Consider the following 26404-nt stretch of genomic DNA (forward strand, 5'->3'; position numbering starts at 1 on the left):
GACGACGATGAACGAGCAACAAGACGAGAGAAAAAGAAAGAGAGAGAGAGAGAGAGAGAGAGAGAGAGAGAGAGAGAGAGAGAGAGAGAGAGAGAGAGAGAGAGAGAGGAGAGATTACGCGTATCGGTTCCTCGGGGGATTCGGTGGATCGTGCGTATACGAAAAAGTTACGTAGAAAATATTACTTGCGGCGTGATCTTTGAAATGGAAACTCGCTCACTCGTGTGCGCGAGTATAAGAGGAATTTTTCTTTCGCGAAAAAATAATATGCATTTCGCGATGCCTTTTATACGCGCGCGTCTACTCTTATCTTGCGTATTTCGCGTAACGTTCTCTCTTGTCGTCACGTATACGTGACTATTTCTGCGAAAAGAGAATCGCGTGTCGCGAATTTAGACGACTCTCTCTCTCTCTCTTATTCTCCGTTTGTTATTAGCATCACCTCGTTTAAACGATGCGATTTTATCGGGCAAAGTGCGTGGCAATCGTTGCTCTCTTTCACGTTTTTTCTACATCCTCCTCCCGTTTTCGCTCGGTGCGAACACAAGAGACAGATATTTCTCGGGGAGGGTATCGCGCGGCGAAAGAATGCGGATGCGTTGTTCTCCCTTGGCACGTGCCGTGCAATTCTGCCAAAGAGCCCGTATTAATAGTCGCGAAACGAAGAGGTAAAAATGATGGAAATGTTGGCGCCAACGGATACAAATCTTTATCGCGAACTAACGGCGTACGGTAATGTCATGCCGCAACGGTCGTTTGGTAAAACGATCCCGCGCGTCGTTTAACATTCAAGAGACACCGCCGTCTCTTGGCGCGATAATATCTATTTGTAAATTAACACGCGACACTGGGCCAAGTCGCCTGGTGGACGTTTCTGTACTTGGTGCACACGTCGACGCTGCCGTGACGGAACGGCAGCTGTACGATGTTGATGTCGTAATCGGTGTTGACGAGGACGGCGTTGAGCGAGGGTAGGTGTAACCTGTTGACGACGTTACCATCCCGAATCTCGCCGGTCACCGGATTCATGTAGGAGCAACGGGTCTTGGCCAGCAGGCAGGCGGTCGTGTTGACGAACAATTGCGCGATCTGCACGCTCGTGTAGTTCGCGTAGCTATCCTTGAAGTCCGGTAACACTTTTGAGGCCTCCTCGACGCACTCCCTAAGCTGCGCAAAGTATTCGTCAGCTCTCGGGAATTTTTAATTTCCCTCCCCCCGTTACTCCAGTTAGTTTTCATGGTGCGGTATAGGGATCCGTGAAGTGACAGTCATCGTGCACGACAGAGGAAACTGTACAACATTGTATAATACAGGATGATTACGGAGCTCGAGAATTACGTGCGAGATATCCGTGTAATCTCACGTCGTCAGTCGCGTCCTCAGCGAGGTAGAAAATCGTGGCCTGAGGAATGCGGAGGTTGATTGTGTACCCCGCGTCGCTATAGATCTTGTTTCGAGACGAGCGTTAGTTACATGGGTCTCTCTAATTATACAGACGTTATTCTGTGTCCTTCGTGCTAGAATTTTCAAGAGTATAAAAGAGTTTTGCTTGATTCGCGTTACTCCTCGAAACGTCCGTCCCCTGATGTCTATATCCTGAATAATTAATTTTCAACAGATTTCTTCATTATCTATTTACAATATTATACAATATTTATAACTGATATAATATAATATATTTTACAATATTTACAACCAACTCGAAAATATTCATGCATTAAAAATAGAGAAACGAAAAATATTGTAGTACTCGATTAATAGAGGCATGTTTTTTGCAAATTTTTAAAAATATTTACAAAATTAGTGCTAAATATTTTTTCAAATATTAATTTGCCATTATCAGTGATAAAGAGATAGAAATATATATTTATAAACGTGGTTGTAACGAATAATGTAAGCGGAGTTATAAGACGATAGCACTTAACGAGGACGCGTGGTATTAAAAGCAGTAAAGCAAAATAGAGCCAATAATATTCTGAGCTATCAGTTCAGAGTTCGAGCTTACCAAACTATTCTTATTGACTTGACGAATGCATTCTAGGAACGAGCAGTATATTAACATAGGACTTCGCGTATTAGGCATACTGGTCGCATTCTAGACGAAATTAAGAAACGAAATTTATAAGTAAAAAATTACAAAATTTCCTACGTATAGAGGATGAAAATAAACGATCGGCTTTTCATGCACATACTCGCAAATAAGCCTGACAATGGCCGTAACTGGTATTGTTGAGATAATCGTCGGCGCACGTCGACATGGCCGCTAGCATGGAGAAGCCCTGTGGTAAGATGCTCGCGCGGTAAAAGCAACCGTAACATGCGTCGCGTTGCAAATTCGCGTTAGAACCTTGCGACTGGTTGCACAACTGATTCAGCAATTCAGGTATTTTCACTCTGGAAAGGAAAGTCGCGTCGTTACACAATGCGCGGAATAGGCGCGCGCGACGAAAGTATTTTTTTTTTTTTTTTTTTTCTCCGCGCAAAGAGAGAACAATATCGGAATATACTGTTTAATCCCGGTAAAGGTTCCCAGAAATTTTCCCAAGTTGTCCTGCACCAGAGAATCGACAAAATTCACACTAGAAATCGAGAAGAGTATTAAAATCACAACTAACGCCGCTCTCGTCATCGTTGCACGAGGCCGTTTGGCAACTTCCTTCCGAATCGCATCGAGCTGCTACTTTTATACCGATGTGTGAATCTGATAAGACTTGCCAGGGATGTATTTGCGCGCTCGGTGTTTTCTCGTTTTGTAAAAAGACTACACTTTGATTCGTATAATTATATTCGCGCTAAAATATATTGTACATTATTTTGCATTAGATCTTTCTCTAATTATTCGAATTATTTATATTTAAATATTACGGATCGTCGAACAAACATCGATTAACTTTTAATTCAAATTAAAATTTCGCAACGAATTTATTAATTTGTGCATTTGATAATCGAGAAAATGTGTCTGCGCAATCTTAGAGCGTTTAACTTTAACCATAACGCAAGTTTAATTCTTTTTTTTTTCTTTATTTATTTATTTAAAAATTGAAGTCATCATTAACAGTGAAGTTAATATTGATAAAACGAGTCCTTTAATTCGGCTATTTCTTGGTCGAATTTTTTAAATTTTACGGTCCTGGCGGGACTAAAGTTGCAGGTAAAGCGTAACGATTCTCATTATCTGCGACCTCGCGCACGAGGTCGTGACACGTGGTTGATCGTCGTTGTTTCGTGAAAATGGACCGTGAATAGGAGAAGTGGGACGGCTAGTAAAATCTCTCGATTCTGGCTAGAAATTCGATGCGAATCGTACATGGAGCAAAATGTATCGCATTATCGTTAAAACGTACGGGATGCGTTCAACGTCATCGTTGCACTTTCACAACGACACACGCGATATGGCGTGCGCGGTTGCTTGATTTATTTTACGCTCGAGGAGAGCCTCTCGCGCCCGAAAATTCCCATTTGCCGATGATTGTTTCCCGCCGGAAGTGGGAAGCTCGCGAGCCACAGTTAAAAATACATGACTCCGGATAATATTATTGTAGTCTATTATTGCGTCGCGTTGCGGCAACGAGCGGTAATCTTACGTAATTAAGCAATTGATTTCGGCATTTTATCCGTTTCAAAATATTCAACACCGTGAATCGGAAATGTATTATGCTTGTGTTCTCCCGCGCAATCGGAAATATGTATTCGCAAATAAACACTCCGTCCGAGCGATGTGTAATGGGTCGTCGAAGCGAGATCGGAATATCCCATGCGCGTTTCGTCGCGACATGGCAACAAAAGTTCCTCCATATTCCGTCGTTATCTAACGCGAACTTTTAATCAGGCATCGCCATTTAGGAGGGACAACATCGGAAAATCAGCGCGCTCAAAAGCGCCGCTGCTCGCGACGAAGATGAAACGGCAAACGGTTGGGCGCTCTCTCTAATTTCGGGAGCCACGTGGAAAAGTGGGCCATGTGCGCGCGCGAGAAACGACACACGCGTCGCGGTTATTCGTGCGCCAGACAGACGCGGAGAGGGATGACGGGACGAAGGCTGAATGTACGCAAACGGGGAGAGGAGGTTAAGAGCAAGATAGATAGAGAAGCAGAGAGAGAGAGAGAGAGAGACAAACGCGTGGACAGCGGTGCAATTCCGTCGGCCAGAATTAGAATGACTCACGGAATTACTTGGATTTATGTAATTCGAGAAATTTTCGGCGACCGCTGCGTGTCACATCTGTGTTCGACACCGTCGACGGGTACGCGCATTTCGTGTCGAGATCCGCGGTATCGTATTGCACCTTTGGTACCCTCCTCGGATACCATCCGATTATACACGCGGAAATAGATTTGGCGATAGATTCGCCGCGAGATAGGATAAAACAGCTGTTAAAACGTCTATAAAAGTATTTCGGTAAGTATCTCTCGCGCGATCTCTTCATCGCTTACAAGAGAGATTTGTCGCTGATGCGTCCTGATATCTCGGGCGTCAAAAAAAGGAGAAAAATTGACAGTAAGAGAATCTACGTTATGTCACTATAATTCTTAATAGCGGACGATAAGATGGTATCGAGTATTATATACGAGCGTTCGAGAACGTATTTCATTGCTGATCGCATGGGGCGTGGTCGGTACTTGGCAATATACAAAGAGCGATGAAAGGATTGCCGTGTCGTAAAAATATCTCGGTCATAATTCGAAGCTTTACACATTTAACGTTCTTCGCGCGTAAACGCGTCTCAAAGTGTCGCGGGACGCAAAAGGGGCACAGCGTCTCCCGTGTTCTCGTATCCTCCCCCTCTCTGCCCATACGATTCCCCATCGGGGAACTCGATCAAAGCGAGACTAGAGGATTCAGGTTGCGCGACATCGACGACGCCTTACGTAATTGCTCTTTCTGGATCCACCGAAGGAATCTAATTACGACGGCGTCTCAAAGAATTGCACGCGTCGTAACGCGCGTCCCTCCGACAGCTGCGTTCTCCTCTCTCTCTCTTTCAGCTCTCTTTACTAAAAACCAATTAAACGTCCGTAGCGTCTCTGAGGCATCGCCGTGATGACAGGTGCATCGGTCGGATGTCACCCGTCGTTACGGCTGTCTAATTTGGTAAGAGAACAGTTCGATCCTTCCGCGAGTTCCACGAGCGCTTTATTTCAACTCAAGTTCATAAACGCGGTTTGAGATACCAACGGAAGATTATGTTAATTCCGGTTAAGATCGTGCGAGAGGACGAGAAAGAGCGCCATCGGGAGTGTCGTCTCTCTACTGGATACTTTCCAATTACGTGGACGAGAATTCGCAACTCGGTTAAAATTCGTCAGCAATCTCCGTTGGGCGTTCCTCATCGTCGAATTACGAGAGATGCGTACGCTCCTGATTATAAAAGGTTAAAATTCGTTTTGCTTTACCGCAGCGTGCGCGTTTCTTCCTTGCACACACAATCGCGCCTACTTTCTCCAGCCGTGATGAGAGAGGGATGTCTCGATTATTTTTTCTCCCCACGGGCTCTCTCTCTCTCTCTCTCTCTCTCTCTCTCGGGATCCTTTCTGGCCGTCTGATAAGTGCATTAGTTGAACCCGGAAATTGGTCGACCCCCCGTGGCGTGTGCGCGCATTAACCCCACCATCTGGTTCCCGTCTTGCGGCTTCAGAGGCGCGAGAAGTCGACGCAAAAAAAAAAAAAAAAAAAAAACCCGGTAAAAAGAAGGAGAAAGGACATATTATAGGAAGGAAAAGGTGATCCCGCGTATATATGAGCCGTACATCGACAGATTTGAATCTTCACTGACGCTTTCGTTCGCGCGCGTTTCGACCTCGTGAAACGCTTTTAGCTGCAGGAGCGCACAATGCCAAGTGTTTTGTGTCGTAATCGCGGAAAGAAATAATTCCCAACGGCCCTTAACGTCGAGGATCCTTCTTTTTCATTTTCGCGATTAACTCGTCTTTGAATCGATATCTATCGCTCATTTCTTCCTTACTGTTAATCGAGGATGTTCTCGACACTTATCGTCAGAAAATTTCAAATATACAATACATTTTTTTTCTTTTATTTTGTAATATATTTTGTTCTCTAACATAAATATTAAATACTATATACGCACAAATCTTTTGTCTTCCTTTCATTTTTTTCTACGATTAATTTTTTTTAAGAATCTTAAATTTATAACTTATAATAATAATAATTATTATTATTAATAATTTATAACGGATGGAGGATTATTTCAGAGACAGTCGCACAGACCATTCGCCGCCTATAATTTCCCTCGTCTTTCTTTAACGTAAATTCGGCAAAGGAATGAAATACAAGGGCCGTTCAGGTATTCTCCGGGAATCGAACGTGGAATCAACTGCCCGATATTCGTGGGCGGGGTACGCGAATAAATGCGAGCATGTAATGGCGGCGATAAAGGCGGACCTTTTCCCGTAATACGATCGTATTCGTCACCGCGTGACCTGACATATCTACCGCCGCACATACACATACATTTTCCTCGGCCCTGTGCACCCTAATTCGCAGGGATCCCGGCAACGGATCTCGTTTTACGCGCACGGGTCGTTAGATTTTCGAGAGTGCGCCCAACCCCGTCTATAAGAAATTGACGCGGTACACGGCGATAAAAATCAGTTGGCCACGCAAAGGGTGCATGCATTGGTCCCGAGAGCGTAATTCAGAAATGCGATTCATGTTATTATCCTCGAAAGATAGATCCTTGCAGTAAAATATATCTTGAATATGACAAGTTTAAATGAAAGCTTATACTCGTATAAAATATAATTATAAATTTGATATATTATAACATATCCACTCTCTGGAAAAACATGGAAAACCTGGAATTCATAGGGAATTCTTTTTGTACCTGGAGAAATCAGGGAATTTTATTGAAACTCATAAAATTAAAAAAAAAAAAAAAATTTTTTTTTTTTCGACAATTCGCTTATTATTATTTGCTCTTATACTGTAAGCAATAGACAATAGGTCGATAAACCAATTGTAAATTATGTTAAAATATATATCTATCTCTGTTTATATATCCAATGCCTTAATAAAATATTGAATATTAAAAAATGAAAATGTTACACAAGTTAAAAATTTTTATCTTAATAAAAGCCATTTAGTCTTCTTCACAGTACATTTGTAAATCTGTTCACTTGAAAGGTTTAAGTGGCTTTGTGTTTTTTCCTTTGTACGAGTGAAAAACATTAAAAAAGACGTACAATAAAAAAACTTATTTTAGGAAATTGCACCAAAAAATCATTAAAATATTTTCTTTACCTGGAATTTTGAACAAAAGTATCTGGGAAGTTCTTTTATAAGATTTGGGTAGACATCCTGTATAATTTTTATTTGTTATACTATTATTTGTATTATATACGCTGAATTTTATTATCGTTTATCGTGTTATTGAGTTCATAAAACGCGATAGAGCTCTGTTTCTATTAATATCGCGGGCGCATTACGCACAATGAGAGAACGCCCTAATAATATAACGCTTATAAATTTTTAACAAATAACACGAATTATCCGCTTTCTACGCATTATACCCCGCTTGCATGCGTCAGTAGAAAAAATACGACCATCCGTGTTCACGAATGCGAATTGCATCTCGAGGAGATCGTGTACGAGGATTATCGTTAAAACTTGAGGCGATACTTTATAATCCATTAGTGTGTTTCTTCATTCATTACATAAATCCGCGATAGATACTCTCGAGGCAAAAAATAAACATCTTGTTGCAGGAAACGCGTTACGCATCTGGTTGTATCTGGCATGACGCATATGTCTGGATGTTGCATCGAATTAGCAATCACAGTGACGGTGCACATCCAGTATTTCGATGTTATTTGCGTGTCTACTTATAGTTGCATATAAAATTGCATGTTACGATACATGTAAAATTATTGTACATATTTATCTTTAAGAGCATCGATTAACATTCTCGACGTTACTCTTGCCATCTTTGCTTAAAGCCCGTATCAGATTACGCATTGAAAATTGAAGATTGAAAAATAAAGATTGCAACTTGACTAATCGAAATGAAAGGAACTAAAATTTCCGATCGGTTAAATTTCAATCTTCAATCTGATACAGGCTTAATGTATCTCGAAAATTACTTACGAATCGCGTCCGATTGTACGAGAAGCGTGTGTGACAGGGTTTCGAGAAGCACCGGTACATTGCTCGTTAATTTTAACGATCCTATCGAAACGGCAGCCGTCCTTCGTTGCAATGTTTCTCGCAGTCATTTTCGCACTCGCATTTCGTTCTTATCGCATTTCGCCGCTTGATAATTTCCTATATGCGAAAGCAAAGAAGATTCGAAACGTCACCGCTTAATTTTTTGTTTCGTCGCTTTGTATATTTATTTGTAAAAAGAATACGATTTTCAAAGTCTTAAAATCATATATATCTGGCCAATTTATTTTCTAAAAATGACCGCGCGACATTCCCGTCCAAACCGTCACGGAGCAATTTTCATTTCTCGTCACTTTTCAATAATGGCCGATTGACATTTCGCACGTGACCTACGTTACGAAAGAAAAAGGCGTCGGACGGTTGAAGCGAGAGCGTTATTTTCGCGACGCTCTTACATCAGCTGCCGCCTGCCATCCACGATAGGGTCAGACCCCCAAAAATTCGCTTTAAAAGTTTACAGGAATTTATCGAGGTGCCTCACACGAATGCTCTTAACGAAATTAAAACTGTTCCGAACCGTACATACGTACGATAAAGGGGACATATTTCACGCCGGGCCTGAAATTTACGAAAACGTTCGCGAAACTTTTCGGCGATTCGTACGTTATGGCTTTCGACGATAGAGCCGTTCGTTTCGCGATATGTACCATATATGCGCACGCGTGTCTAAATTAATTCGCACAATTGATATTCTTATCACGGATAATTTCGCGATAACGAATACGTAACAATCAATTGGCGCGCGGGACTCGACGCGCTTTTGGCTTTATTCTGACATTGAGAGGATCCCGTCAAATAATATTAGCCATTATCCTACACGCTTCTACGGGCGTGTAGTTGTTTCTCCGACGATGAGCTTTTTCTACCATCTTTATACGCGCGGAAAAACGATATCCGAAATCGCGGGCACCCTCCAGGTTCCATTGTTATGGTTACTGTTATAGCTTCGCCGATCCATCCACTCGGGATGAAGTGCTATTCCACTTCATTCTACTTCGTACCACACTGTCCGCTTTCGCACGAGTCATCGGAAATATTTCATCCAAGGGACGAAAGCATTTTTCCCCTTGGCGTCCACCCCCCTCCGCTCCTTTCTCATTCCGTATGACAAATAAGCGACGAATTATCAATTGTTACATGAAAAAATTCAAGACAAATGAAACATATGATTTATCGACGAAAAAATTCTTGTTATAATTGCAAAAAATTTATGATTAATATTATTTTACATTTTAATTGTTTTCACATATCACTCTCGTGTATCGGTTTTTTTTTTGTAAAATAATATTAACATAAATTATTATTTATAACATAAAATTATTTAATATTTGCGTTTTCGAGTTAAACACGACGACTTAGTTCTGTAGCAACCTCCGCAGGACATCTCCACGACTCTTTTGCCTAATAATTGTTACGAAAAAATTTGTTGAATACGTCTTGGCAAAATGCGTATTAATTTCCCAGTTTTCAATCTACCTATGATCCTGTCTTTTACCCTTCTCTTTCCTTCCCCATTAATATGGTGGCGGGTCAGCTTGTATTCGATCCAGGTATTAATAACGCACGAGGGATACAATGCATCGTAATGTAATACAATAAATAATAACACGGCATATTGTAAAGAGCGCCGGTTTACCAGGGACGCATCGTAGCTTTGTGCGCAAGTACTTTTGAATAATGCACTCGCCGATGCGATAGCGGCCAGCGTCACATAATTTATCTTGGTAGTCCAGATAAATTATTTTCCTTAATATCGCGGAACTTTTCTATTAGTTAATTCGACATTATTAATTGTAACGATCTATTTTTTAATATCTTAATTAATAGCATATTTAATATAATCATTTTTCAAATTAATTTATTTAAATCTTATTTCTCGCATATCTGTCGATAGATTTTCGAAATTAAACGAAATTCATTCGTTAAGGGGGAATTGGCCGGATTAGTTAGGTCAAAAATTAATAAATTTAATATATTTCGAGATTCATGAATGACAAATTTTTGACAATGTATACAAAGCACACTTTTAGTCTTTTAAAATATAAAATTAATAATTAATTTGTGAGTTAAAGTAAAAAGTATCGAACTAACTTTTGTATAGTGACCGTATCACAAAAATTTTATAGCGATTGTACACATAGAAATTTATGAAAATAAAAAATTTAATTTGATAGAGCAAAACTTTATTTTAATTTACAAATTAATGATTAATTTTATATTTTTAAATGATAGAGGTAGACGCGCTTTGTGCAATGTCAAATTTATAAATCTCTAAATTGTATTAGATTTATTAACTTTTCACGTGGTCGATCCGTGCAGGTTCCTTCTTAAACGCATATACACGTGATATACACGCAAGGCGAATTTGCGCAAACGCACCGAGCAGTGCGTCGCGTGACACGAAGACACTTAAATCGCGGTAATTGGGAACGAGAGAAAAAAAGGATATGATATAGAAGTGGAGGAAATCAAGCGAGACCGCGCCATCACGGCATTGCGACACGTGCCGCGTGTGGTTCACGTGCCGTTCTACATATACAATGCACATTTACAATCTAATAAGGGCAAACTACATACATATATATGAATTGGACGATTACTAATGGGCTCTGTAACGGAAAGAATACTTTGTAGAGCGAATTATTTTATAAGTTGCTGTGACGATTTATGACACATAGTGCTCTGTCTGCGATAGTTAAATAATCATCTATTCTTGAAATATCTGTGTGTTTTATCGTTTATTTATTTATGTCATAATTTTTTCACATCTCATATATATTGAAAGAAAATTTGAAAAGAAAACACTTAAAAGATCTATCTATTTTTGAAATTCTTCTATTTGAACAAGAAGATGTTAATTATTGTATATTTACTGAAAATGTTTTAATTTTATGTTATATTAAAAATAAATTAAACATTGTTTCTTTTATATATTAGAAATATATTAAATAAATTCCTTTTTTCTCTCTTTCTCTCTTTATGAAAATAGTTTTATAAAAATTCCATTATACAGAGCAACAATTCGATTGTAGATCGTTAGTCACTTTGTGTATACAACTTTCTCACATTTCGTTTCTGTCGCAGAATAAACTAGATATTCGCCATTTGTCATCGTGATTCGATTAGGTTTAAATGATAAAAAGCGCGAAGATTCATGCAACGCGTCTTGATTGTTTTCTCTCGAAAGCCGCTGGACACGTAATGGAATATCGACGATCTCAGAGACGGATAATGAGCAAAACAAACGAAGCGAAGAGAAACAAAAGACCCAGCCCTTTCCTTGCGTCGAAGAAGGGTTCGTGTCGGTGTTGCTGTCCTGCGAGAAAAATGGAGGGCGAATTTTCCCGCGCTCGCCCCCTCGTCGAGCCGACTCACTCCTCTCCTCTCCTCTCCTCCCCTCCCCTCCCTCCCTCCTTCCCTTCCTCTCTCTCTGTCTCCCTCCTTTCCCCTCGTGTCTGCGTCCTTCTTTCTCTCGCGTGTACCAGAAGGGACACGGGAAAGGGCGACGAAGGGTGGTAAAGTGCGGAGAGAAACTACGGGAAGGTACTACGACGACGGCGACGGGACACGGGGGGAGGGGGGAGGGGGGAGGTGGTAGTTGCGAGTGGGGGCGAAGCGGATCAATACTTTTGCACTCGAGCTCCCTCGGGTTCAGGGCCGTGGCATCGTGTGGTACTCTCGCACCTTTCTCGTATATTTCCGATCTTCCTTATCTCTTATCTCCGTTATTGTCAGGACTTATATATTCACCTAAGTATGAATAAATTTACAGGAGCGTCCTTGAAAACGTAGCAATTTATCAAAGGAAACTTTCGTCGGAGATGATCTCTCTCTCTCTCTCTCTCTCTCTCTCGCATGATTTATCGAAAAATATTGTTTATTTACATACATGAATTTTATTTAAAATCTTATGTATTATTGAGAAAAAGATTTTAATATTTTGCATACACATACATACGCATACATACACTGTAAAGTTTAGTGAAAGAAGTGAATACATACGAAAGTGTATATAATTGTTCCTTTAAATTGGATTCTTGCCGGAACGCGCGCTCTATATCACTTGTGGCGTCTCGATTACAGGCACACGGCTGTGCACAGTTATTAAGGCGAACATTTCACGTCTCACTTTACTGAAACATATTGTATCCACACCTAACTTTCCATTTTACGCGCGTATGCACCGTCGTTATATATGGTACATGCATCGACGATGCATCGACGGGAGGAATGACTAACGTAACGACGCACGCATCATACGACGCATCGCTCTCCGCGCCTTTACTATATGGTTATCAAAACGAATCGCAAATTTTCGCAACGCGATAAAGCGACGCGATCGCGTCGGATATCTCGAAGGTGTTAATGCATCCGATTTGTCCGTTAACTCTCCGTCTCGTATAAAAAGAGAGTGGGATTATCCGAGCCGAGCTCTCTATACATATATATCTCTCTCGCCGCGTGAGGTTAAAAATTGACGTTTGTCAAATCAGGCGAATAATCGGGTTTATAGCGAGAACGCCGTGAGCCCGCAATAAAAGCGCGATAGCCGTCACTCGGTTTAAAATCCTAAATCCCCACCCACCCACTCACCCCTTTCGGCCCCGTTCCAGAAACTCGCTACGGCACTGCGTCAACCACCACCACCACCACCACCACCACCACCACCACCACCACCACCACCACCACCACCAGCACCGTCGCCGACGGCGAGGCAGCGTATACGTGACGTAGTTTAGTGGGGATGAATGACGTCAGTGGTCGATACACGCGGTTCTCCTCCTCGAGTACTACGCCACCCCCGGCCCGGCGGGGGTAGAGGGGTCCGGTCGCTCGGTCGGTCGGTCGGTCGGTTGGTTAGGTTCGCGCTCTCCTAGCACGGGTGCTTTCGAGCCAATCTATTCCACGCCGCAATACGAGTCTATGAATAGCCCGAGTTACTTGCATTACGTACTTTCTTTTTCCGACGAGCAAACTCGGCCTTTGTTATTACACCTCGAATTACGAACGGGAAGAAACACTTTTATATATTTTACTCTGCAGAATCGCACTGCCTACCGAATTTATCGAGTCTCTTTCTCTCTCTCTCTTCTCATTTCTAGCGCGCAAAAAAAATTGGCTAAAACTGTCTTCAGTATAGATGGGAAAGATAATTTTCGGATTTTATTTAGAAATTTTCACAACGTGATTTATCCTTTTTTTTTAGAGGATATTCTATAACATATACTATAGATATAATATACTCGTACGATAAAAGTTAATGGGAATCATATTTAATCTAGGATTATTCGCGAAACGCACGCATGATCCTCGGCGACCCATGATCCAATGGATCATAAACGCGCGGGATATAGGAGCGTAAAATCATCGCGTAAAAGCATCATCTACTGCATTTCGTCTACTCTCTGTGTGTATAGATTAGATAAAAACGGTCACTGCCGGACACAATTGGCGAATCGCGAACCCCGACACCGAGATGTTCGTAAAATCTAAATTGGGATTTTTAGGGCCCACTAAACCCTCGATGATCCGTATATACGTCCCGCTGCGGTGTGGACTGAATCATATTTGCCGCCGCTTACCCGGTCCAGAGTCACCACCCAACATCCTCATAATTGGACATAAAGTCTGTTTTCCATGATTGACTAGATGTTATTGCCGTGGCCGTAGCCGGCCCACCAAGGCGATAAAGACCGGTAATCGAGCTTTTAAGGTTTCGCCGAGTCGCTTAATGAACGATCAACCCCCTTCCAAGTCCTTCTTCTCCGGGGCCGTTCCACTTTTCCTCCCATTTTCTTTCTCCCTTACGCCGGAGAACATCGCCGTTATCTGGAAACGCGCGCAGCAGGTCGACGGCTAGAGGACACTTTTAACGAGATCTCGCGTACCACGGCGTAGCTATCCCCCTACCCCCTGCACCTCCCCGCCCGCACCACCTTTCCCCGCCGCCCGTATCTCGCTGTAGCGACTTTTTTTTTTTTTCGCTTGCTTCGCACCCACATACCGCCGGACGATTTTCGTTGCGCTCGAGTCCGGTAATTTGATGGTAACGACGGTAATCAACGGTAACGATCGCGCCGATCTCTCGCCGAATCTTCTGAAGAATTGGGTGACTCGGCTCTGATCGCGAACATTGCCGGCGATGAAACGCCGGAGGATTCGGGACGCTATTGTTTTCGAAACCTAAGGGATTCTGTCTTAACGTTAATGTGTTACGTGTGAATACTTGACATTTTTTTCTAGCTTAATCTGAATGCCGGCTAGTAAACGATCAAGCAAAAAGTATTAAATATTTTCGACATTTTTAATAAATAAAAATTTGATAAAAATAATTTGTTTTAACGATACCAAGTATCATTGAATTAATTATCTTAATTTTTCATATTTTAATACTATGTAATAATTAAAGATTATCGTTTATAAGACAAAAAAAAAAAGAAAATTCTCTTAAGTAATACTTAAGCGATTTAAACGGAACATAGTCATCTTTGTTATTTATGATTACGAAAGCGTTCGCTTTCTAATGTGTGGTCTCGAAACCGAAATTTTTGGGAACACCTGATCGCGATCGAGTAAGCGAATTCGTCATTATAGACGGAAGGGCCTGTTAGGGATAATGCCAAGTCTTTGCCTCGTGGCCAAGGGTCATTAGGGCCCTTCCCCTTTCCCTCCTCTCCCGCGAGTGTCGTCGTTCCCTTCTCGCGATCCTTTCTCGTAGGGTCACGAAGATGGATATCCTGCTGAGATTTCGGTATCGTTCACCGTGTATCTTTTTCGTCGATGTCGTCAGCCTCGAGAATAATGACAAGTATTCAACACGACGTTCTAACAATTCACGCTTCGTTTCTCGGGCTTTGACGAATACGTATCTCTCGGCTCGGCGGAGATTGAGCGAGACGTTAACGAGGGCGTTAACGTTAGTCGAAGATACGAGCGAGAAGGTCACGACGATAAATTCGATGGACGTAAAAGCGTATCATTATCCGGAAGCGGGCGTTGGACTATCGAATCGTCATAGGGTTTACTCGGTTATTATAGCCTCGGATTCCCGACAATTCTAGCTTGGCCGAAGGGGATCGTTACCGGGAGGGTTGTGCGCCGCGGCGATACCATAAGTGACGGAAAATGATACCGCGATGATGATAATGCTTCGCGGAAGAAAGGAAGATGAAATGCCGGGTGCGCGAGTGGAACGAGATCTATTGTGTTCTAGGCCCGATTATACGCTTCTCATTTGTGTGTGTGTGTGTACAGACTCATATGCGAACGATGGCGTATAGCAGCTTTGGGCTTGGTGCTAATTCGCCGGCGAAACGACGGATGATCTATGGCAGAAATATCCTACGGCCTATGGGGAGGGTAAAACACGCGAGGTGCAATTCTATTAAAGGTTAAGTCTATTCTCGAGACGCGTATCAAAATTTATGTCTCTCTTCCTCGGAATAAACGGACGAGGGACGCGCGGTTAATTCGCGTAATCTTCGTCGCGCAAATCTTCGCGAAATTATTAGTATCGCCGACGTATGAATATTTTATTAACTGCCATGTACTTGGAAGAAGAGGCGGCGAATACCGCGTCATAGATGCAGTACGAAAATATTTACGATGGCTAAATACGCGAGTGTCGCGTATTAAAAGTGTCTTAGAAGTGACACGCGCGACACACGTGGCGCGAGTAATCCGTTCGCTTGTATCTCGCGTGTCATTCAAAAGGGCGGCGCGCCTGGAATTGTAATTTTGGATTTGAACCGGGCTTTTCTCTCTCATCTCTTCCCTCTCGGTAAATGTTAACCCCACACGTCGTACAGATTCTTTATCGGCACGACAAATTTTAGTATTCAAATGCAGCCAGTATATACCGGGTTACGCGGTCACGTGTGTGCTTTAGAAAAATAAGCGATAGGGTTCCCTGTCGTCTAGGGTCTCGCCGTCCTCGACAGATCGATTATCGCGTGTGTATTTGCGGGACCGTCCCCTTTCGATCACCTCGTTGCGGTTCGCCTTTCACGGGCGATCTCGACGGCTACCTTTCTCCAGTGTCGAATGCGATCGGTGAAACAAGAAGGGTTAAAATTTATCGGCTAAAATAAATTATCTCTACATGGCGCGCATAAATACGTATAGCGCGATTTTCGAGTAGCGTAATATCGAGTCTCATTGTTTTCATTGCTGCTGTCGATCTTTTTTCATGAATATCGGGGCTTTCGGAGTCGCGTCTACCCGCGGCGGCATTCAATCACAATGACACGACTGGGCGGATTTGATGACAATGCCACGGTCTAATTCAGGGGGCATTAGTCCTAATCGCCGCCATTCATAAGCAAATTTGATTTCCTTCCTAGTTCGCCGGGCATTCCTAATGTTTTCGACCAACTCCCCCTTTCACGCCTCATTTTCTCCATGCTCGTTCCAATTTTGCCCAACGGTCCCCTTCAGAATTCCTCTTTCAGGCACATTCGAGCTTCATTCTTCGGTCGACCCGAAAAATTAAGTGACTGTGTCCACAAAATATCGTGTGATTTAGCCGAATAAAATCGAAATATCGCAATAAATATGTAATCCGCTACAATTAAATTTACAGATGTATTTATTATTATTATTATTATTATTAATCTGGCAGCTCGATAAAGTTAATCTCTTTGTATATGTCCTAGATATAAAAATAGATATTAAAATATCAATTTTGAACGAGGATACACAGAAAGGTATATATATATATCTTAAATTAATATTAAAAACGTACATATATGCGGAATTTATAATTTAACTTAAAATAAATCACACGTCTTTTTTCTAACCATGTAAATGTCGCCGAGAATACGAATGTTGATTTTGTCGCGGCCATTTCTCGCGTCGATTTCGCACGTCGAGCGCCGTATCGGAGATATCCCACGATATTGGACAAAGTGCGTGTGCTGCCAGATAAGGAAGGCGAGAGAGGCACGTGGCAGAGGATAAGCCGGAGACAAATGGGACCAGTCACGAAATTTCGCGTCAAAGGCGTCGCCCCCCTTTTTCCCCTTACCGTTGTTTTCTCTCCTCTATCGGGTCCTCTCTCACCGGCCGGAAATATATTTATTTCTAGAAAATGTGTTCCGCGCAAGATTAGTAAATCCACCGTTAATGTCTTGCGTCGAGGAGACGTATGAATTCGACGTATTCTTTGAGCTAAAAGTGAAATGTCTCGCTTGCCAAAAATCTCGGATGACTTTTAAGGACGCGACGCTGCTCGTCGATATAAAAATCTCGAGAGATGCGAACATTCGGGAATTCGAGAACGGTTTCGCGAACGGGCGAGAGGCTCTTCGTCTTCGCGACGGAAGCAGGGGAAGGGGGAGATATTTTACACGATTGTTGCTACGTTTGACCCGATTCTCGCTCACTTATGACATCCGCATCCTCCGTGGAAAACGGAGGACCTGCCACGTTCTGTAAGATAGACGGTGGCACGGGGGATGAGATTTCCTCGGGGTGTTTCTTAGAGTAGGAAAGGAGAAGAAGAGAGAGAGAGAGAGAGAAAGGGAAACAAAGGGAGACTACTCGGAACTGGAATAATATGTATATTCGTAAAAGGACACGTAAATTCGGGGCGCGTATTTTTCGACGGGTGGAACGCACACACCCACACACACACACACACATATATACGCTAACTTTGTTTATGTTGAGAGAGAGAGAGGGGGGGGGGGACTGTGTATACGTATGTACGGGAGTACCGAACGCGCATATGCATGAATTTCAATCGTAAAAATGGCGCTACCTGCATTCTCATCTTGGAGAAATGTCGGAACGAGAAATCGATGCCCTCCGATATTGTTAGAATTTTATTGCAACATGACTCGCGATGCGACTCGCATCGGCGGGGGTAAACCGCAAGGGATGGTATATAGTTACGGCTCGGGGACTCGTGTTTACGAGACCAAACTGCCCGATAAATTGATACACGGCCAAGGCGGGACATTTCGTACGGTTTAACCCTTCCGCAATCAGAAATCCGTAAGAAAAATATTACACCGCGCGCTGCGACCTTTATAGACGATATTGTGCTTTTAGAAGGTGTCTCTATCGGATGGAGTTGTCGAAAATCGAGAAGACGAACAACAAATATTTTCAGATTATAAATTTTTATATCTAAAAATATATCTAAAACTCGAGCAGAAAATCTATTTCGAAAAGAAAAAAAAAAAAGAAAATGAATCATCAATTTCTTCATCAATTAAATATAATCGACGCTAATTGAAGTAACGCTCGATTGAAATATTTAGATACATTCGCTTTTTTTTCCGCGGTAAATGGACGATTTACTATTTAATCCCTCCATTGATCGCCGCCGGTAGGCGAAGCGGGCACGCTCGCCGTGCATGCGTAAGCATTATTTGAATTATCCACTTTTCAGTCGCCGTCAAAGAGCGGCTATCCGATGCTGCGGAAGTAGCGCTTCCACTGACCCAGATAATTATTGCACGTTCGGCTCTCTCTCTCTCTCTCTTATGGCGCCGGCCACGGTATTATTAAATGAACGCGCGAGTTCTCTTTTATTTTCTCCCGTAGTGCTTTTGATCTCGCTCGTTGTGCCCGGCTCGCAACGAATTTACGAAGCTGGTAGGCGCACGACAAAATGCATCCGCGTCAGCGCGAACGCGCACGCGAGCCTTTCGGGTTTACATTAGTACGATCGATAGGCGCGATTGCGCCGATACGTTATTGCTAAACGGCCGGTTGTCCCTTATCTCGATTACGCCGTCGATCACGAGACAGTTATTACGTCTCGAGGTCATCGCTGTGACACGATCGACCGGAAAGACACCGCACTTTTCCCGCGATTCCGCGCCAACACACGCACGTCCTGTACGGGCGCCCTGACCTCGCGCCTAGCCTTCGTCGATCCTACACACGCATATATGTGCGTGCGTGCGTGCGTCCTCGCTGCGCGACATCGCTGCCACGCGCGTTATACGCCTGTGGGAATGCGGATGCCCGTAGTTTCCCGCTGGCTTTCATAGAGCCATTGTGAAATTATTACGTCGCGCATAGCACAGCTGTCCAAAACGAATTCGCATCGCGGCGCCGATGAAATCTCAATCGACTCCGCGTCTTCCGTTCGTTATAAATGTAATGTAATCATTATCACTTTCCAGAAATCGCAATGTCCCCATCTGCTAGAGTCAAAAGAGAAGCACGTCGTCTTTCTCTCTCTCTCTCTCTCTCTCTCTTTTTTTCTTTTTTATAACGCTTTCTAGAACGAAATATTATGTTTGAGAATTTGAAAGATCTGAAAAATAGAAGAGAGAAAATCTTTAAAAAAGATATAGAAAACTTTCTTATTTAATTTAGATATATTAAAAAATATTGGAAATATTTGCAACTGTCAAAAAATTTTTTTTGTTTAAAAGAGATATTTATAAACATTCTTATATTTTTTACTGTCTTAATTTGAACATTAGATGCTAAGACGACCGCAAAACTAATTATGTCGATGCGTTAATGGTACATTGACAAATCTTTCGTGATATTTTATATTCAACTTAATTGCGCGCGAGGGACGATTTGTTGGTTCATTCCCGCGAAAATTTCTCACCATTGATCTCGATCGCGGTAATCTCATAAGCTTGGGAAGACGATGTTTCGTGAGAGAAAATCGTTAGATAGAGGGTGCGGAAGATGATAGCGCGCAGGGGGATCAAGGAACCGCGGTCTCTGTCTTTCGCGAAGATTTGCACAAACGCTTCGAAATTAGGACAACCTTAGGCCCAACTGAAATTATATTAAATCGACCCCTATTCGTGTATAAGCCAGAGAGTAGGGGAGCAAGTGTCCAATTACGAATGTCTGCGATACCCCATGCGAGCCACGGGATTTTGCAACGGGTCGCCAACCCCGGGGATCGATTTGGGGATGGATCTGTCGCGTCCGGGATCCTTTGGGGCATTTTTCAGCCTCTAATACGATTTATTTCGACAGCGCGTTAAAATGCCTAAAATGATCCGGATGTGTCTCCCATTTTTCGAAATATTATCGTTAAATCTGCGATCGCTGTTCAAATTGTCGATCCACCTAGGCAATTTGCTTAAAACGTCCACTCGATGAAAAAAACGCTCTCGACAGAACGAGACGAACGCGTGCCAATGGTGCGTTATATCAGAGTCAGTAGGTCGGTTCTACGGTTGGAAAATCCGCGAAATTTAGCGTGTCGCATATAAAGAGAGCGAAGGCGAGGTGTAGCTTTACCATAATAGCCTCGTGTTCCGTCATAAATAACGCGTTACGGCTTCTCCGAAAGAATTCGCAGTAACCTTATTAATGATTAATTTAAGTGAGTTTTTATCTTATGAATCGTGTCGCGAATGATAGAAGAGGGAATTTTTGAAGTTGCAAAAATTTGAAAACTCGTGTATGAAAAATTTTTATTCGCGTTTTGCATTCCGTACAAAACGACACGCGAACTTTCGATTTCTTTCGAGTTTTTAAAATCTGAGATTGTTAGTTGTTTGGTTAATCGTTTAGAATATAGGATACGGCATTTAATCGATGATACGATATTTTCACGTGTAAATAATCGACGATAAGCTTCAATTTAATTTAATATTTGCTGCAAATAAATGACTCAACGTTCTCGAGAAGTCTTATAGTAGAATGTTATGGAATATCGATGAGGCTAGTCTTTCTATTAAAGCTCTTATGAGTGTCATAAGCGCCATGCACGTTGTAAGAAAATAATAAGCATCATCATTAATATTCACCCATCTCAATATAGATCAACGTCCACCGCATCAATTTGCGTGGCAAACACAGGCGTGAGTCATATAGCGAACTTTGTTCTCGACGCACGTTACAAACGCAATTTCTGGTAGCTAGATAGCGGCTAAATAAATGACGTAACGAGATCCGGAAGTAGTCTCTCGATTAATTATTTACCGAGATAAATCGAGGCGATTGTCCGTATTGACAATTGGCGAACGGTAGCGATTTCTTTACTTTGCGCAACGGGAATAAATCGTGTAGCCGATTTCGGGAAATGCAAGTCCGTGCAGTAGATGCGCGTATGCGGGTGCAGCCTGCGCCGATCTCTCGCAAGGGGTTTCTGGGCAGGTCGGATCGTCGACTAATATAAGCGTAAAAGGAAGGGGTTCCGTCGCAAAGTCGCCATCCTGTCTGGGTCATCGCGTGCCTTCCGCGATCGCCGTCGCTGTTGCAGGTTGTACGACATGGAAATAATTCGGCAGGCTTCTCGACGCCTGCGATAGCCGGATCGAACCACGTACTAGGATGATCAAAATTTCGTGACACGCCGACTGATTACGCCTCGCCTTTTCGACGATCACGTCAGCCGAATGTCCGCTCGGCGAACTTGCCTAATAACACCTTAGCTCCCACGTGGCTCGTTTATTTCACCGAGTTAAATGATATCGATAAAGCGTCTGTAAAAAGCGCGATAAAAATAGGCTTTTATTATTTTCACCCCCTCATCGTCACATTCCCTCCTTCGCGCACGTCGAATCTCGCGAATCGATCCTATACATCCTATGAATATCTTGGCGAGTATCTACGATGTTAGCCCGACGAGGCGAAACATTGTAAGATCGCGATACGGTGACGATTTTTTTTTTTTTTTTTGTCATTAGCAACCGCAGGAGTCGGTTCTAAACGAATTTCTCCGATAATTGAAAACAGCTGGAGACAACGAATGGCGCAGAGGAGTGCGTCGAACCTGAAAGCTCACGGATCAGTGGGAAAGGTGTTACGTGAGCGCGATGGAAGTTCAGAGTTCACGGGAACGACAAAGTTGCGACGAGCGTTGCAACGCGCGTATCGATCATTGTTCCGCGATTGAATTCTCTCCAAGATTTTCTTCCCGAGATTCTTCCACCGCACGAACGTTTCCATTTCGCCTCGTTTTAAGCAGCGACAATGTTTTTCATTTTACGTGCATCCGTCGCGCGTCTCTCACATCGAATGCCAACCTTAACTTAATCTCACCATGGGCGGTCGCCATTGCTCTTTTGCTTACATGAAAATGGCAGTAAGCTATGGGAAATTATTGCGATGAGGTTTCCAAGCCAGAATGGCTTCTATATAATTCGAAGGATTTAAAGTTGACTCGGAAACTTTCATACATTTTCAATTAATATATATTTTTACTACTGTTTGTACCGTTGACATTACCGTAGTTGTCAAAGGATCACACAAATATAATATATTATTTAATCCTCGTATATTAACTGTAATGCGGATTGCAACAAACAGAATTATCTTTATTCCTTATTGAATAATTCTCTTCGTCTATAAAAATATATGATAAAAAGAAAATACAGAAAAAAGATATTAATGATAAAAAATGATTTTATTTTATATTTATTATAAAAAATTTATTTTATTATAAAAATATAGAACAATATATATATATATATATATATATGTGTGTGTGTGTGTGTGTGTGTGTGTGTGTGCAATAAATTTAATTTTAATTACGTAGTATATTTAATTACTACTTAGGCAATGTGCGTATGTATGCAAGCCCTACATTTTTCACGCTATCAAAATAATATGTATCTTGTCTTACTTGACTGATTCAATATACATGTTAATGAATGTCAAGATGTTTTATTGAAATCGTGAGAAAGATTCTTCGCTCGTGTAAGCACGAACGCGTCAATCTCGTACACCTACGCCGGAATTACAACGAAGCTTGCTCGAGACACTTTATTCCGCATTCCTGATTAAAGATGTCCTTTCTCAACTGCATAACACACCGTTAACACACCTACGCGATTGCAGAAGGTCATCAGCTCTGTCACGCCTCCACAGCCTCGCGCCCACCCACGCCGGCACGGGGGTGGCGCGGGGGTTGCAGGATGCGAAAGAAACCCCTCCGATACCCGGCAATATTTCTTGCCTTTGCGTGGGCCGGATCAATTTTGCGGAGGAAATTGCATAGGCTATTGCAATGTTGCCTCAAACGAGAGAATGTCATGCGTCTACGGATGGAATTGTCTCCCTAATAACCTTACGCGCGAGATACTTTTATTACGAAGAAAAGTGTAATGCCGTGCACAAAGACGCAATCACGGCAAACTTTATTGCCGCGCCGATCCCCGTTTTAAAATGCGAGGAACGCTCGCTATTTTTTCACTCGCGCATTTGCAATGATAATCCTCGTTCGCTGTTTGACGTCTCCCCGTTTACTTAACCCAAGTGCTATTTGCTTTCAAAGGGATCCAGATATATTTAGTCGATAAACATTTTTAGCAGCGAAAAAGGGATTTTATTGTTTCGAAGATCGAATAAATCGAGATTCCTCTTCAACTTGCCATTCGTATTCTCTGGTTCATCTTTTTTTTTTTTTTTTGTATAAAAATTACAATCGTCGAATTCGTAATTCTTTTAAGTCGTATTCGTAAAACAGTGTCGAAAAATGGTAAAAATCTAAAGAGAGAATTGAAAAGTATATAGGGCGAAATATGGCCGAGATAAAAATAGAATCGGCTTTCTAAGTGTTTTTTTTTTTTTTTTTTTTTTTTTTTTTTATCCAGTCGATTCCGTCGCTCGGATCAATCTTTGATCTTCGTGGCGCGACTTTTTACTTTTTCACGTTCATATGCGGATCGCGTCTTATTCGCGTCTCGATACATCAAACGGATTACGTATCTTTTACGCTAAAAGTTCCTAAGTATAAAATTTGTTTACACTTTTACGCGCCGGATCCATCATCGGGACATAAAATGCGCAACGGCTAACTCTCTCGCTCTCTCGCATTCATCGTAATAATGTCGGAATACTCGTCTTTATGTCGCGAGCGAAACGTATAGGGTTTGTATCGCGAACGAGAAATTCCTATTGGAAGCGTTTTACATCCCCGGGCCCATCTGTTTGCCATTTAAAGGTAAGAACGTCTGATGTACTTCGTCGTTCGCGAGACGTCGTCGAACGTCGTTGATGGCCGGTCCGATCTTTATGACAGATGCTTATTTAATGTTCGCATAAATATTGCAGACCCCGCGGGCTTATTATTTCGAGAGTTCTTGTTGCGTACAACGTATATCGCTCTTCTCTCCCCTCGGTCTCTCCCCACGCCTTTTAAATCAAGCGAACGCAAACGAATCGTGCCGCCGCTGTTAGCGGATTAAAATCGTATCTCCGCGTACGCTGTCGGCGGCGGCGGCGGCAATGGCCGCGTAGACTTTACGCGAAACGTAAGAAACGTACAAAATGCCCGGAGTTACCGCTCACGATCCCCGGATTCTCGTAAAGCTGCCTACTCCGTTTTCTCCCCTTTACCTCCAAACAACCGACCCCCCTTCGCGCGCGCGACGCATAAAGCGGCGACGTCCAATTGGATTTTCCCCGGATTTTCTTCGAGAAACGTAGAAATGAGAAGGAAAGAACCTCGGGCTCTAAGGCTAAGAAATGTATATTTCGATAAGCAGTCGCGTACGCAATCATCGTAAAAAAGCGCCGCGTGGCTCGATTTCGGGCTCGCGTTCAGTTATTAAAATCGAGAGGGAAGGGTAGTATCGCGCGAGGGTTGGGTCTCGGCTGTACGTATCTTTCGCTTAGCCCACATAACGAGATACGTTACGAGCAAACATTCTAATCCGCGATGGCGCATCACGAATGTAAAGCGGCGTTGGGGCCGCTGACCAAACGGGAATTCTTTCTTTCTTTCCTCGTGACGCAGAGACAAAAAAATCCGCGAGATTACTTTACGCGTGTCTAGGCGTAAAAATAATTCCCCCCTGGACGAGTCCTACTTTAGAATCCGTATCGCGTGTGTTACGTCGTCATCGAGAATGCGTCTTCTCTTACGCGTTCTCGATATCTTTCTTTTTCAATTCTTTGGTAAATTTGCGCTGGATGTAAAAAGAAATGTAATCTTTGCAATTCAAACATACAGCGAAGTAAAAAAGGTCTATTTAAAATTAACGGAAAAATCTATCTTTCAGATTTCGAATTCTGAAATCTGTGTGTAAACATTGAAATAGCTATCGTTCTTTGCGATTTTTCTCAAGGTGCAAAAAGAAGCGGGAAACAACCGTGTATACAAGACGTAAATGATGGTCGCGAGATAGCTTTCTTATCGTTGGGGTCGATATAAGAGATGAAAGATGCTGGAAGAGATAGAAGGTAAGGGCGCGGTCCGACATAAATCACCGTGGATTAACAATAAAAAATATATTATCCCCTCACGGAGACTGACTCACTTTCTTCATCGATGTCACGGCGACCACGGGCGTCTACTCCTACGGTGTATCTAAAATAGTAAACGCCGACGTATATTTTCGCCTACGTGTCGGCGTATAGGTTTTACGCGAAAGGGCCGGCGAGCACGTACGACTCGTAAAGGGGACCGTAACGAGGACCGTGAACCTAGCCCAGGGGTCGCGCGACCGCGTTTCCTACGCGACTGCCAATTCTTAGCGACGAAACGGCCGACGAACGCCTAAATCTTCTTCCCGATCGATCGATATTATATGTCTCGTCTTCTCGACATAAGCTCGTATCCAATCTCGTGAATTATCCGGCGACTCGGATGTGTCGCGTAGTTCGAAGCGTTCTCGACACGCCTTAATTGCTTGTATTAAATTTTAATTATTACCCAATCCTTCGCTTAGCCTCTCCCGTTCGGCGTATCGTGCCAATTTCCAGGATACCCCGGCCCCGGTGTTGATCCGAAATTATTCATGCCCGTCGAAGGCAGATGGAAAGCGACGACACGTAACGTCACGAGTAGACGCTGTCTCTTTCCGTGGGATCAGAAATTTATACCGAGCTACGAACAACCCATACAACGTCGCATCGATTGCGTACCTCGGGGTTGACACGAGTCGCGGTAGATTCTTTTTCCTCCGCCCAAATTCTGCTGTGTTTACCTTCGCGCGAACGCGAGAGCGGGAAAGACTCGGAGATAATGGCACAGTAACCGGGACGATGTTATGTTGTCGCGCGGGAAGATGGCCTTGTCCCATCCGGTGCTTTTCGCAAAAGCACCGGACCATAACGAGCCGTTGTTCGCTTGCGGATCTCACAGTGGACCACGGACTCCCGCGAGAACGCGTGTGTGTCGTTACTTTTAGGGAGAAAAAAAAAAAAAAAAGCGTGGCGTTAAGACACTTTCGGGGATAATATCTGCCATCACGCGCGCAAGGTATAAGTATATATAAAAAATTATGTGCAGCAAAAAGGAGCAAGATCGAAGAGTATAATGAAAATGCTTGGCGCAACGTGAC

At 42.8% G+C, this 26404-nt stretch overlaps 2 protein-coding genes across 2 annotated transcripts in view; one reads left to right on the top strand and one right to left on the bottom strand.

The window, feature by feature from the left end:
- Nucleotides 1–26404, top strand: part of Pdk1 (Phosphoinositide-dependent kinase 1) — a 291017-nt gene that overhangs the window by 6526 nt on the left and 258087 nt on the right.
- LOC138939435 (uncharacterized) lies at nt 835–2642 on the bottom strand. The gene is made up of 4 exons (XM_070307218.1): nt 2508–2642; nt 2193–2394; nt 2006–2095; nt 835–1167 (listed from the first exon to the last, which is right to left on the bottom strand). Exons 1-4 carry the CDS (start codon nt 2627–2629, stop codon nt 835–837), a joined length of 747 nt encoding a protein of 248 aa, XP_070163319.1. The 5' UTR covers nt 2630–2642.

The sequence above is a fragment of the Polyergus mexicanus genome, unplaced genomic scaffold (assembly GCF_030449975.1).
Source record: "Polyergus mexicanus isolate NDT 795.1 unplaced genomic scaffold, iyPolMexi1.0 SCAF_14, whole genome shotgun sequence".
Taxonomy (NCBI): Eukaryota; Metazoa; Arthropoda; class Insecta; order Hymenoptera; family Formicidae; genus Polyergus; species Polyergus mexicanus.

What these genes read in the sequence shown, in the direction of transcription:
- LOC138939435 (XM_070307218.1), bottom strand. Translation starts at nt 2,629, where the DNA reads ATGACGAGAGCGGCGTTAGTTGTGATTTTAATACTCTTCTCGATTTCT. An exon ending in ACCTTTACCGGGATTAAACA is followed by an intron (nt 2,395 to 2,507) that starts GTATATTCCGAT and finishes TTTCCTTTCCAG; the next exon opens with AGTGAAAATACCTGAATTGC. An exon ending in AAGTCAATAAGAATAGTTTG is followed by an intron (nt 1,168 to 2,005) that starts GTAAGCTCGAAC and finishes TACTTTGCGCAG; the next exon opens with CTTAGGGAGTGCGTCGAGGA.